Source organism: Hippichthys cyanospilos, chromosome 20, assembly GCF_059441005.1.
Source record: "Hippichthys cyanospilos isolate Australia breed blue-spotted pipefish chromosome 20, RoL_Hcya_1.0, whole genome shotgun sequence".
NCBI lineage: Eukaryota > Metazoa > Chordata > Actinopteri > Syngnathiformes > Syngnathidae > Hippichthys > Hippichthys cyanospilos.
In genome coordinates this window covers 3,505,418-3,520,634 of record NC_142388.1, presented here as the reverse complement: position 1 = coordinate 3,520,634, position 15,217 = coordinate 3,505,418, and the positions used below count along the sequence as shown (strand labels likewise).

Here is a 15,217-nt window from a genome sequence, read left to right as displayed (position 1 = left end):
CACAGTGGCTCATGTCAGCAGTTGTAATTAGTAGCTTAGTCAGGTGTGGCGAGCAAGACCGGATGTGTCAGACAAGCGACTAAGAAAGGAAAGAAAAACAAAAAAAAAACAAGACAATAGCATCCAGGGGATGATGTGAATAAACTTCGGAGGCGAGGAGGTACGACGACAGCGAATGGAAACACAGGGCAGGTTGTTTGCGGCGTGTCGCGTGTCAAGCACGAGAATGATGTGTGCGGAAATCCAGGCTCGTCTTGAATGGGCTGGCGCGGCGCCAAGGTAAATGTTGCTTTTGGAAGGCAGGACAAGAAGAGAAGAGACGAGAGTGAAAGCTGGCCCGCGCGTCAACGTGCAGCACAACACGCATATTGTTGCCGCGAAGAATGAAGGAGGTTCGAAAAACTGTGGATACGGGGCCAATGGAAACGCCTTCGCATTAACGGGTCCAGAAATTCAAGCTATTAAGTGAGGTGAACGTAGGTTAAACTACAGAAGCATGCAAATAAAGCTGAGGTAGAAAAAACAACAACAACAACAACAAGATCGCAATTTTAAAATGTTTTGATTCACATTTTTCAAACCCTTGTGCGCTATTCTGTCCAATCTTTACATCAAAGGCATTTCACAATAAAAGGAAAGCATTAAAGGAAGCTGAAATTTCACCCTAGATGTTGATAACATGTCCAAGTTCAGATTTCCCTCTTCTCTGCGTAGTAATACCACAGTATTAAATTCTTATTCTGTTCACTTCCCTGAGCAGACAACATCCCACAATCGAGTAAATAATAAGGTAGGCAAAAAAAAAAAAAAAGTAGATATTACACTACCAAGAGTGTGCCATCCCTTGGCTTAAATACTGTGAGAATAATGTGGAATAAAATGACCCAAAATGGTCAAAATACTGCTCAAGGAGTATTTATTCCGATCCATTGAACTTTACATCAAAGGTATCTCACGTCAGAAGGAAAGCATTGAAAGAAAACACAAAGGAGCTGAAATTTCACTTGGATGACGACAACATGTTAAGTTTCAACATGGCGCAACTCCTTAACTATCACACTATCATGAGTATGATATCTTTTGGCTAAAATACTGCGAAAATTATGTGGAAGAAAATGACCCCAAAATGGTCAAAATACTGTACAAGGGTAAAGCATAATTCTGTCAAAAACATGTTCATAATGTTGATTGATGGACATTTAATTTCATTGCGATCAATTTAAAAGGTCAATTTAACTCAAGGCATTGCATAATGTAAACCACAATTCACATTATAAATCTGAAAAAAAATCTTTTTTGATCCATGATTGGTTTATTTTTGATCCTACTGTTTTGAGAGTGCAAAGCTGTTATCTAGTTTTACTTTGAACAATCCAAGTAATTTATTGCTTTCACTTTTTTCATTGCCAAATAATTTCATCAGAATTTTTGCATAAGGTTAATGCCGAGTAATTAATTGTAATTTTGTGGAAATGTTTACAAGAAAAAAAAACAGGACATTACACAGTTCTGTAAAATACCACATGACTACTGTGTGCTTTTGCTGCATCCCATTGGCCAATGAAATTACAGTACAGGTGCACGCTCATTCCGGCCTAAAATGAACAGGCCATACGGGCGTATTCCCAAACTTCCCATAGGCCAACAGACGCTTACTGACAGGATGTTTTATTTTTTGGTTGTTTTGCTCTTATTTTTTAATTCAAAACAAATGTCCACTATTGTGGACACGAATGAATGGGCAGTCTCTAAGACAACATGGAAGGATGCGAGAGAGTTTCATGTACATGTTCTCTGCTGTAATCATCTATATATCACCGAAATTTCGCATGCCGGTACTTTGGTATACTTAAATGATGTCATAGCCTCTTAGCAGTCTTCCCTTCCAAACACGGAGCGCACATGCCTGTCTGCCACTCTGAGACGGATGGAAGTTGATGTTTGGAAGAATGAAGACATATTTGTCTGATCCGGACATAGCTGGGTGACAGCACCCCCCACCTTTAGAGAAAGCCTCACGCCTCAGGGCAAGAGAGTGACACACACACACATACACACGTTTGTTTTTTTCTGTCATAGTGAGGACATCCCATTGATATAATGCATTTCATAGCCCTTTAACCTAACTTTAGCCCTCACAAGACCCTCAAATAGTCTGAACTTGTGAGGTCCCCCCAAATAGGCCCCCGCAAAGGCAGTAAAACCTTTTGTCTCCACCATGGAGCAAAAACCAAGGACACGCACACATACCCGCGCACATACACGGCAAGGAGGAGCCATGGGGTAAAAGGGGAGGAGGGTGAACCGGCAAAGTAAGCGCAGTCACTCACAAACAGGTAGATAGAGGCTGCTGCCTGAGACAGTGCTGTTAAGAAAGCCATCGCGAGAGAGTTTTAGTGAAGGACGAGCCGCTGGTTGCTCACGCGCTCTCAAGCTCTCCACGCAACCTGACTTATGTGTGGCTCCTCTCAAGGCTTCACAGTAAGTTCCCTCCATCCTTTTCCAAATAATGCCAAATCATTTGAACAATGTCGCGACCCCCTTGTTCGCTTTGGCAATTTTGCATCACCCCAAGCTGCGGGTATACGATATGGACAAAGGGCGTCTTCGTGACGTTCCACGCCAAGTCACAGCTGTGTGCCGTTGACTCATGTCTTGATTTTCACAATCTGCTTTCTGCACTGTCACCACTGGCATCCAGGAGTTTCGTAGTGAGCTGTCAGCCTTGTGACACTCATTCCGAGGCGCGCGCATTTTGACAGCAAAACAGGGTGAAAAGTTAATTCCGTTTGCGCTTTAATATTGTGATGAAGAGGCGTTGTCTTATCGGAGGTCAAAGGGTTAGTTTTTTAATTGGATTTGAGGGAAATGAGCAAATTATCTTTTTTTTGGGCCATTGTTTGCTGATTGATTTAGATTTGTTGTTATCAATCTATGCCGGTTAATGTTGTACTGTTCAACTTGTATTTAGCGCAATTTTAACTTCAGTAAATGAAATATTGAACCAGAGTGAATCAGAAGCGCATACTTTATGTTTTGTCATTATAATCTATATTTTCTTAACTGGCTAAGAGAAATATTGCTTGAGGATCTTTGTGTAATTCACAGCAGTGTTCAGTATAATTAATTTAACAAATAGGGTTTGACGGGTGATGTGTATAGTAAAGCCAACAATTATTCATAACTTGGGCATTTTTTTTTATTACCGTTCAACAAATATTTATGTGTGGCAATGACAAGAAAGATTTCAAATATTTGGCCCAAATATTGTTCTTAAATTAACACATTACAAATTAGTCATCAATTATTTGAAGTCTTTCATTCATTTCAATGTTTCACATTGAATAGTAGGATAATTTAGAATGATGCCAATAATGAATAATTTTAATATAAAAAAAAATGCCCTTACAGTAGGTGGCTGAACTAGAAAGTCATAAAAATTGTATAACATATATAGATAATGATAATAATAATAATAATAATGTCACAAATGACATTTGTGCGCATATATGTATAAGTGGAAATTTATAAAAATGGTATACATATTTTTATGATTTTTTTTTAGGGTGAACAGAGTAAGAATTTCACTGTGTGGTTTCGTGCTATACGTGTGACAATAACTCTCTACAATACTAAAAGTAATCTAGCAGTCGAACTTAGTCCAAAATAACTTGTAGTCTTTTGCCACTTTCTTAACACAGGCACACTTCATTCAAAATTTGACAAGGATACAAACACAGTTGTGCTTGTTGAGTTTGATGTGAACTGAAACATTTAGAAAATCTCGCTCCAAGTCTCATTTGACCCACTCCCCCCTACCCCCCACTTTTAAAATACAGATTAATCAGTCTAGGATTTGTTTCAACAAAAGCGTGCTTGCTCACATTTAACTGCTCGCTATCTTATCACCATCTGAGTGGCAACCTGAGGAGCCCGAGGAGGAAGTCCTTCCGAGAGGGTATATCCCAGCATTGTTTTTTTTTTTTTTTTTAATCAAAGCTTCTTCTGTCTTCACTGTTTCATCCCGTCATTTGTGGCTTTGCTGAGTTGAGGGGGAGTGGGCTTGCGGGTGAGATATCTGTCTACAATCTTCATGTGAACTGGAGAGAGAGACAGTACACAAGCGAGGAAGAGAGCACAGAGTCTCATTCGGTCCAGAGGAAGTCTGCTTGATTCACTGAGAACGCTTTTCCTTGTGAAAGTGGAGTTGCTGCAGGGGGGAATGACGCGCACAGGAACCTCCCTTCCAGCTGCGGGGTTTGTGACTGGGATTTTCACAGGATGTATGGGACAGTGGGGGCAGAGGGGCAGTGAGCATGAGGGCTCTGCTTTGAAGTTTGTTTGTCCGGTAGTAGCCGGGGCTGGGAAAGTAAGTAGCTGCTGCCTCTTCACTGTAATTTTAGCTCCGTAACATCTTTAAAATGCCTACTGTTGTCCCTCTGTTTATGGTGATAGAATGGAGCTTGATATTAGGCCTGATTGTCATGAGGAGAGGAGTCTTTTTTTATTGGTCAGCTACTGTGGGTCATCTACTTTTGTAGTCTGTATCAGCGTTTCTCAAATGGGGGCAAGAAACAGCAATTCAGGGGGTACATGAGATTTTAACAGTGAGTGTCGGCAAATCTATTTCAATGTTTTTTGATGGCGTGACAGGAATATTATAGTTTTCTTTTCAATTTAAGAGCAAGGAGATTGGAAAATGAAGCACTGGTGACACAATGCTGAATGGTGTTATAGCTACACCTTTGCAAAACACTATATGCTTTAGTTTAAGTTTTATTCAGATGCACATTGTGGTTTGTGAAAAGTAAAGTGCTTTTTTCAAATCAAGAGCAAATTAATTGGAAAATTAAGCAACTTTGAGCTAAAGTGTATTATAGTGACTCCTTTGCAAAACACTATATGCTTTCGTTTAAGTTTTATTCAGATGCACATTGTGGTTCGTGAAAAGTAAAGTGCTTTTTTCAAATCAAGAGCAAATTAATTGGAAAATTAAGCAACTTTGAGCTAAAGTGTATTATAGTGACTCCTTTGCAAAACACTATATGCTTTCGTTTAAGTTTTATTCAGATGCACATTGTGGTTTGTGAACAGTCGAGTGCTCTTTTCAAATCAAGAGCAAATGAATTGGAAAATGTGATGGGGTTTTTCAGAAAAATGTCATTATAGCAGATTACTGCCATTTTTGTGGCCTACCTAAAATAATGAATCATCAGCCTATAACTTCTTGGATATTATAAAAAAGCATTTTGTCTTACACTTTTCTGCATTGTACAGTGGTAGTTAAGCTATTATGTAACTATAGCTCTAATAACTATCATAATAATAAATGACTCTACATCCAAACAGGGTAAAAAAAAAAAAAACAAGAGAATGTAATAGGATTTTAAACAAAAATGCCCTGCAATAGTGGAAAATGGACATTAATGCGGGCCACTTAAAAAGGGTTGTTAGTATTTTGTACATTGTTAAACATTATTAAAACATTATATTAACTTTTTTTGATATTATAACAGTGTCGTTGTTCTTATTTTCTTGCCCCCCCCCCAAATTGTAGATCAGATAAATCGGCATAGCCCACTCCCACAAAGGGACTGTTGGGAAATAACCTTGTTAAAATCTTGCTCCCTCCAGGCCTTGTCATCTGAGTGCAGCCCAGTCATGTTAACCTCTGAAGGATCGCCGCACAGGACAGAGGTCACGGCGGTCGCAATGGCGGAGTCTGCGGACTCGAACATGACGTCGTGGAGCGAGGCCGACTTCGAGGAGAAGTGCACGTACATCGTAAAGGACCAACCTCTGGAAGAAGTGTCCAAAAACTGCAGCAGAACGCGAGCCGAACGGTCCCTGCCCAGGAACTTGGTCCTGAAACGCCGGCTGGACTCGGCGCAGGTAAGGCGGACGGTTCATATCCCCGCGTCAGCCCTGCATCCGCTCATCCATCAGCGGGCGGGAAATACTTGACATGCTGTCGTCTAATTTCAGCCTTTGCGACGCGGCGGCAAAACCCGAGACAATTGCCGAGCCCTTCGGCGCATAGCCCGAGGTGTATGCGATTAGTAGCTACCTCGAATTCTCAGGCCTTTTGTTCTAGCGCTCAATTACGCCGTAAAGCAAAAGTAGAGCCACCGGGAACCCGCCTTATAAGTCAGCCGCATTAGGCGGTTTTATTTGCAAGCATGTTGTAAGGGGGTTTATGTTTAACCCCATTGCAGGTTATCATGGATAGTAAGCCAGGCGGTAAAAAATTAACTTCATGGATGATGCATGGAGAGGGGCAATCCTTTGCTAGCCAAGATGCTAAAAAGCTACGTTGAGTAAAGTCTGGTTGACACCAAAGAAAAGGATCCGTTACAGCGACCCTTGACACAAGAGAACCGCCATGGATCTGCCTTGTAGGGATTTGAACGAATGACTCAAGGTGCCGTGGACTATAGTTGAACGGGGGGGATGCCCGTGATATTTTATCCTCACATCCCTACCCTTGAGGCTTGAGAGCGCTGCGTTTCACACCTGGATGCGACGGAACATGAGTAGCGGTGAAATTTTAATGCCAGGAAAGACAACATAGGTGATTGGCTTTTGAAATATTTAGTGTGAGTATGAGGGAGGAGACCAATCTGACGCTTTTTTTCTTTTTTTGTTTTCACGTTATATTGGTTATATATTTTTCACTGTTCAAATTTTGCCGTGATTTCACAGTAAATTTTTGGATCAGTTTTGCATTACTTTCACAATAATGAACACTTCAAAATCCTGTGAATGCATTTACAACATCAGACAGATAAATTAATTCTACTGTAGAATAACAATAAAGTACTGTAAAATCCAAGGCTGCTTGTAATATTACAGGATACCTTAAATACAACAAATTACTGTAAATTAATACAGGTAATTTTTGTGAAATGCTGGTAATTTTTCACAGTGTACTTAATTGAAACATTTTCGATTTACGTTGGTGAAGTAATAAATAGCCAACTGCCGATTAGGTGAGCACGTCAAATTGAAAACAACAGGTGATGCTACCGGACGTACTTGCAAATGATTTAACATATTTAAATATGTTTTTTAAAATATGCTTGAACGCACGTAAATACTTTCAAACATATTTTCAAGGCCGTTTGAACGCAGTTGCAAATGCTAGTCAACTAAGTGCTAAAACAGCATAATGCTATGGGATAATGACTTGTGCATTTGTAAATTTAAAAAATGCCATATTTTTAGCAATTTGGCTAGATCATACCAGTACGTTAAAACTTGCACATCCCTTGCGCAACTTGGAAACAATACTTAACGTAAATCATGTATTGCAGACATGAAAATAAAACCATAAAAGTCATGAATCAGCAATGTTTACTTAACGTCGAACATATTAATATAAATGAGGTTGAATGGAAAAAAATAATTGTGCATGCACAAGTAAATATTCCATGAAATTCGAGGGAAAAAATTCTATTAGCACTGGCAAATATGTTTAAACACATTTAAATGTTCCTTGTATTTAAATACAGATTTGCAACTCTGTTTGAACATATCAACAGATATGCAAAAACTGTTAGATTAATCTGCAATGACCTTGTTTTTTTGTTTTTTTTCCCATCCTAATAGGCAACCGCTTAGTGCTGTACAGGCACACTAATTCGACCAAAACATCAAATAGCCCCTCGTGCCACAGCAGTCTGTATTTAAAAGTACTTCTAAGAGGGGAAACAATCCCCCAAATGTCGCATTTTTGGTTGTCCGTCTCTCTAATTAAGATCTCTAAATCATTCTGGACACTTGCCAGGGCCTTCAATTTATACACAACCCAATCATTGACTCTTCTGTTTTTTGCACAGGTGCTTGGAGTGACCAGCAAGGAGTTGATACCAAAGGGGACACGCTTTGGGCCTCTAGTGGGGGAGCGATACACCAACGAAACCCTGCTGAAAGACGCCAATAGAAAGTATTTTTGGAGGGTAAGCGAATGCGCGAGCGTTTTGTTTTGAAAACCATTCGCATCCTCCATCCGAGACGTCGATGCGGCCGTGCTGCGGGTCTGGTTAGCCGTGGTGGTTTTTGCCTCCTGTGAAGTTTGACAAAACGCTCGACGCGTGACGCTATGAGGTCACGAGCGCACAGCTGTAAGGTTTCAGTGACGCAGCGTTTCGCCCCTCACTGCGCTCGTTTCTGCCAGTAAATCCGCCGTACAAAATGTCCGTGAAGTTCCAGCGTAGCGAAGGCTTGCGAACTGACGCGGCAAAAGGAAGTGGCTTTCCAGCCTCAGAACCGTCATCTTCCAAATAAGCGGCGTTTGGACAACTTTCATGACACTCTCTCACGTTCCGACACATCTGCAGAAGTTGCAAATGAAACTAGAAGAGTTTTTCGAGAGATTCATCAACTTGAAACCAGTATGCTAACAATATAGCGCTGGTGGAATACAACTATGCAAAGGCACACTTGATTGATTACATTAAAATTGCACTGACATTAATACGAGATAAACTCTATTATCATTAAATAATATTAATAAAGTAATTACCTTTTTCCGGACTATAAGGCACATCTAAAATACTTTAATTTTCGAAAAAAACAGACCTTGTAATCAGGTGCACCTTGTGTGTTTTTTCAGTTTGTCATCTTTAATTTAAATCCCTACATCATATTAGGCCTAAATATATGTTTGATGTTGAATAAAACTTGGGTTGGTTCTCAGTGCAGTAATGCACATTATAACCTGGAGCGCCCATATATGGAAATTTCCCAAACTAGACTCATTCATCAAGACTGTGCCTTATGGTCTGAAAAATCAACATCAGAATGGCCTAACAGAGTTCAGATGATTCGTACAGCTACAATAGCTTAAATACGTCTTTTAGCGTAAAGAGAATAAATGGTAGTTTAATGTCCTACATACTGATTAAAACCCAGTGGCTAAATTTAGCCTGAAAATGCATTTAGGATAAATAGTTGGTAAAATACTGAATTGCGTTTATTTGGAGTAGGTTCTTGTAAGAGATGAAAGGTGAAGATGACTGTGAATTTCCGAAAGCCAATAAAATTGATGATTCATCTATGATGAAGCGAATGAGAGTGTAAACAGCGCCGCGCTCGTTAAATAAACTTCCTGTGTTACTTTTTTTTTGCCATTAAAACATGCGGCGCCTATCTCGGAGAGATTCTATCGCATTTACCATAAAAGCATCAAGCGGACCGTGACTTCATAGTTTCGGGTTGAGAGCGCGTCATTAAGCTGATTAGTCATCGGTGTGCGATTGCGTCACTGCTTCAGGTCTTCTCCCGTGGGACCTTACACCACATCCTGGATGGTTTGAACGAAGAGAAGAGCAACTGGATGCGATACGTCAACCCGGCCTGCGGCGTAGACGAGCAGAACTTGATCGCGTGCCAGAGCGGTCTGGACATCTACTTCTACACCATTAAGCCCCTTCTTCCCGGCCAGGAGCTTCTGGTGTGGTACTGCTCGGAACTAGCCCGGCGTTGCAACTACCCGCCGCTGGGTCAGCTTGCGATGGACTGCGCTAGTAAGTGGCTGCTAGTGAATTTTTGTTCAAGGTTTAGGAGGCAAAGAAAAGGCTGTTCCTGGACAAGCTAGATATTTACTTTAAATCCTGTTCATGATTTTATTCTCTTTTTTTAAATTCATCTCTTTATTTTTCACAAACAGTGTTTTACAATCAACACTTACTAAGAAAAGAGTACCTGTGGCTAAAAAGCGAGAGTCTTTGTAGTCAAACTACACAAGTATGGCCAATGCTATCATTGCCGTAAATATATATCTACACTCACACACTTATTTTTAGCATGGCAACTAATTATTATTTTAATAATCTATGAATTTGTAATTTTATTGATGAAATTGACTTTTTTTTTTTTAAACGTTTTTTCTATCCCTTAACTCAAAACCTGGACATTTTTCTCAGATTGATTAGAGCAATGTTTTTGATTACTGGTTTGGGCTAAAAAAAATAAACGGTCCGAAAATAGGCATACAGTATACGTAAAAATAAAACTTTAAGAGCTTTTTTGTGATTACCCCTTGAAGTACAGCTGTGGCAATTTTTTTTCGAAAATCAGGGTAAAATAAATAACATAAAACTAATAACATAAATTTATCAAATATTGTGGTTAGTTTTTTGTTTATATATATTGCAGTTTATAGGGAATTATTGAGCATAATGTGGAAAATTGTTAAAAAAAAAACAAAACAAAGGGAAGCAACCCATTATTGGTTTATTAAAATTTATAAAAGCAAAAAAAACATTTTTTTGTGTCCCTAATATTTAGAAAATGTAATGTCCTGTAATTGTTTTATAGGGGAAAACACCTTCAAAACTTTCTTCGTACGGCCATTAAAGGGTCTTAATCGTTGCGCGTCTACAAGACCATTTCACGATTAATAACCCCCAAAATGAGAACTTTTACTTTGTCCACATTTGCCGCTGTGGGATGATACACACAATCAAACAAGTGACCGACCGACACGCTTTTTGTGCGAGTGTTTGCAAGGCGGCTGAGTCACGCCCACGGCCCTTTTGTTAGTCGGGAACACAAAAGAGAGTAAGCCCCCGGAATAAAGAACCCGGTCCCAGGTGTAGCCATAGTCCTGCTAGGTAAGACGAGAGCAATTTCTGGTCTTGTGTCAGTTTCTCGGTGAGCGCCGCACAGAGACACAGCTGTCAGCTCGTTGCCGCACAAAAGCATGCGGCTCTCCATTCACTAACACAAAGAGTGCAAATGCTTCCAGAGTGAAAGGCATCCGCACGCCAAAATGTTCAACGACACACACGCATAGTGACTGTAGGGTCGCCTGAGCTGCTGACAGCATTCGGGCACGACTCTTCTTATTTATTTGGCCCTTAAGGTGGAGGAGAGTAGCAAGCGCTCCAGTGACTACTTGAACTTCCTGACAGGGCAACTTGCTGACAGACTGATGTCTCATTGAGTGTCGGCTGTTTGTTTGCCCAGGGTTGGAGGCAGGGACGGGGGGGGGGTGGTAGATAAGGGTTGCACTAGGTGTTTATGTAGCTTAAAGAAGGTGAGGTAAGGCGGTTACAAGGAATGGGTGTTTTGCTTCAGATTCCAAATGTTCATTTTCAGTCTTCAAGAATAATTGAGAGTATGAACTGAGGATATTCTGAATGTTTTAGTAACATTTCATGAAAAGTAATCACCGGGAAACATACTTATTTTGAATTTAACAGAAAAGCTTCCTCTTTCATGCAAATTTACAAGAAATAAGACATTTATTTTTGCTCCGAACTGTATGAATATATTCTCGCACCCTAACAACTTTGACTGAACTTTTTCTTGCAATATTATAATTTATTCACATTATTTTACAAGTTCTTATAATTTTTGGTATTTTTTTTCTTCTCAGTGTAGCCCAAACTTTAAGTTAGGGTGTTATTTAAAAAAAGAAAAAAAGAATTGTAATCTGAGGGAAATAACTTTCAATTTTAGATTATTAAATGAACACAATCAGAACATGTAAGATATCATAACGTGTAAGATTTAAAAATTATTCACAAAATTTTACAGCTTTTATCTCTCATTGTTTAAACTTTTTTCAACTCCTTAGTTAATTTGTTCAATATAAATGTGCAAATGGAAAAAATGTACTTCATTTTTCCTGTCGCAATAGAAAATGGATGCATGAATAATGGATGGATTAATACAGTCCATTTGTTTGGGAAAAGTGGGACAACGATGCAATACAATAGATTTAACAGATTGAGTATTTTAAAGGCTTTCTATTTTGGTAACAACTACAACCACGGACAAAAATTGAGTAAAAACTAATATATCATTTTTTTCTTATTATTATTACTAAATTTCACTATGTTTAAAATTGTTCTCCCTTATCGTTTTACCTTTTGAGTCCTGTTAGTCTTAGGAAAATGTAAATGAAACCCCAAACAATAACTGTTCAAAAATAATGCTAAAATGTAGAGACAGATGAACAGAATATGCTTCTCAGACAGAACTTATTAATTACGGTGTACTGTTGCTTTTATTTCGTCTTAGCAAGAAAACAAAGTTAATTTAATCTTACCCAAACATCCAGTATGAGACCTGACTGGAAAGGCCAGAATGTCCTTTACCGAAAACAAAAGTTCACTGCAGTGGACACAAATGAATAGGCTGTGTTAAATTTTCAAATCACCGTCAAGAAAAAAAAAATGTGCTTGCTGCAATGTTTTAAATAATCTAATTTCTTTCGTCAACAGAGCAACGTCAGTCACCGAAGACAACGGAGAAACGAGGACACAGCGTAAGTGAGATCCTCCGAGAAGAGCCCCACAAGTCCCTTGCTAGCCTCCACCGACAAATGGACGCTTCTTTATCTCAGGGACACCTCTCCGTTTTCCCCATCGTCTACCCAATTCAGTCCCATTCCGAACCTGTCCACAGATATGCCGCTTTGCCCCCTATACCGTCCTGTAGCCCTCCAGCTGCCAAAAAGCCACTGTTAAGTAGCCACATCCCTTCAAGTTTGCACTTCAGCTTCCAGAACAGCCCAAGCCATGTCCTGGTCAAACCTTATCCAGAACCTGCAGTTCCGGATGGAGTTTATCCCGCCTTGAGGCCCGCCCCCTACCTGCTACCCCACTACTCACCTTGCCCCGACAGCATCCTACCTCACCCCTACTTGTCTTACGCCGATCGACTAAAACCCTACGTGACACACTTACTGCCTTTCGACGGCTATGCAAACCTCCTCCGACCGGAACACAAGAACTTAACACTTGCACTATCAAACGCCAAAGAAGACCTCATTCCTTCTCCAACTGGCAAGACCGAAGATGAAAAGAACCTCAGATCTCAAACCACAAACTACCTCGGGAGTCATTCGGATCATATCGGAGATGCAGCCACCCCTTCGCCATCCACATCCTGTGCCGCAAGCGTGGTCACGACGCCAAGCAAAGCGCGGCGGCCCTCGCTCGGACCCGGAGGACGCTCTCCGCCGTTGACGGCGGCTTCGTCAGATCGCAACCCCTCAAAAACAACTGCGGCCGTGGAAAGCAACGCAGCAGATTCTGCGGATGACCAGAAGGCCGGACGAGAGGAACACGTGATCGGTTACAAGACCTTATCGTACCCGCTCACCAGGCAGAACGGAAAGATCCGCTACGAGTGCAACATCTGCAGGAAAGTCTTTGGCCAACTGTCCAATCTCAAGGTACTTTGGCGTGACCAATTCGAAAGTTTTCTTGAGGATGCTAACGCTAACAAGCATCGCCCTCAGGTCCACCTGCGGGTGCACAGCGGCGAGCGCCCCTTCAGATGCCAAACCTGCAACAAGAACTTTACGCAGCTCGCACACCTGCAGAAACACTACCTGGTTCACACTGGAGAGAAGCCCCATGAGTGCAAGGTCGGTTTGAAATCATTGAGATTAAATCTTGAAAACGGGTTGTCCAAAAGGCAAAGAAAGATTCTGAAATTTGATTGGATAATGTGAACGAATCTGGATTAGACCTTCAGTTTGTGCCCTGTTATGTCATTCCGAACATTAGGTAGGGTAAGGTGGGTTTCGGAAATTTGAGAATTTCACTATTATCTATATTTTGCACTTCATTTGTTCACCATTTAGTGAATAAAGTCAATAAAGTAGAGAGGTTGCCAATTAAGCGTGTCAGTTTGCAAAGGAAAAATATAAATATTATATTGCCTCCATGAAGTCAAACGTATGACTAAAATAGATATTTACATTTTCTGCCATTGATTGCTGTGTATTTATTTAAATTATTAGCGACTAACTTGTCAAAAATATTTTTCCATTTGATAACCAATGATTTATTTTGAGGTAGTTTATTTAAAATTGTCGAAATTTTCTGAATTTCACCCGTAAATATTTTCCTATTTCCATTCTACTCCATTTAAACTGTTATCTTCAAGTTGAATACAAAATTAAACAATTGCAAATATTTCCCTTTACCTAGGGGAAAAAATGAACAATTTTTGCCCATTTTTCTGATGTTTTGGGCCAAACCAGTTTGATCCGATTCATTGATTAATCAACAAATTGATGAATTGTTAAAATAACACTTAAAATAAACATTAGATTCACCCATAAAAGAAATGATGAAAAAAATGATCTTCTTGTTTGACGCAGGTGTGCCAAAAGCGATTCAGCAGCACCAGTAATTTAAAGACGCATCAGAGGTTGCACTCGGGCGAGAGACCTTACCATTGCAAACAGTGCCCGGCGCGGTTCACTCAGTTCATTCACCTGAAGCTCCACAAACGCCTCCACAGCGGGGAACGCCCGTACCGATGTCCCCGCTGCCCCTGCGCCTACTTCCACCAGTGCAGCCTTCAGGTGCACCTCCAAGGCTTCTGTCCTCTCTCGCCCCCTCGCAAGCACCCCCCCGAGGAGCTCCACAGGGTCAACTCGGAGATCGAGAGGTTCGACGTGAGCGAGGCCGCGGAGCAGCTGGAGGCCGTGGCAGCCGAAGCCAAGATGGACAAGGGGGACGTGCTTGAGTTTATAAAACGGTTGGACGCTCGCGCCTCCAAGCAAGAGAACGGCGTCACGGGGACCTTTGAACTCTTTGACTCGGCGACAAAGGGTTCGCAACGCCGCCTCGGACCTCCGCTACCTCTCCACCCGAGCCGCATCAAGCGGGAGTCGGGCTGCATGTCAGAGCCCGAAGACGGCCTTGCTAATCCAAGCGTATAATCCTTACAGGTCAACTCAGCAGCTGTCTGGCACTGCCCTATTTGAGGTAAAGCCTCATCTTGAAACCGCTTGCACGGGAAGGACCGAGACTCCGCCGGCATGACCTGAGACTTTGTCGGTTTATTGTATAAAAAGTTGCTAATTTATTAAATTGTTGGGTTTCTTGACATTAGGCCAAGGTGTCATTATGCATAAAACGTTTTTTTTTATTCCTACCAGTAAGAGTGAGAATGGATGTGTGTTTATATGTCTTCTAAATAAAGATATAAATAAAGCAAGGGTATGACTGTGAAGAGGAAGCCTCCATTGTTTGTGTAGTGATGCCCTTTTGTGAGCGAGCTATGCTGACGTAAGGGCTAGCCGACGTAGATAAACTTCCTGTTATGGGGCTCGGGGATGTATTTACAACAGAACGCGTCAACCTTTTACCTCTTTCCAAATGACGCTCAACCTAGTTTCAGATATAAAGCGAATCACCTCATCGCAACCCGGTGCACGGGCACCTGGTAAAAGAGCTGCAGGGTT

At 40.9% G+C, this 15,217-nt stretch overlaps 1 protein-coding gene across 1 annotated transcript; it reads left to right on the top strand.

Annotated features, from left to right (window-relative positions):
- Positions 1–2,335: 2,335 nt before the first annotated feature.
- On the top strand, positions 2,336–14,985 carry prdm1c (PR domain containing 1c, with ZNF domain). Its single transcript, XM_088403828.1, has 7 exons — positions 2,336–2,481; positions 5,635–5,892; positions 7,839–7,958; positions 9,275–9,527; positions 12,234–13,189; positions 13,256–13,384; positions 14,126–14,985. The coding sequence occupies exons 1-7, from the start codon at positions 2,455–2,457 to the stop codon at positions 14,690–14,692; spliced, it is 2,310 nt and encodes a 769-aa protein (XP_088259954.1). The 5' UTR covers positions 2,336–2,454; the 3' UTR covers positions 14,693–14,985.
- Positions 14,986–15,217: the final 232 nt, after the last annotated feature.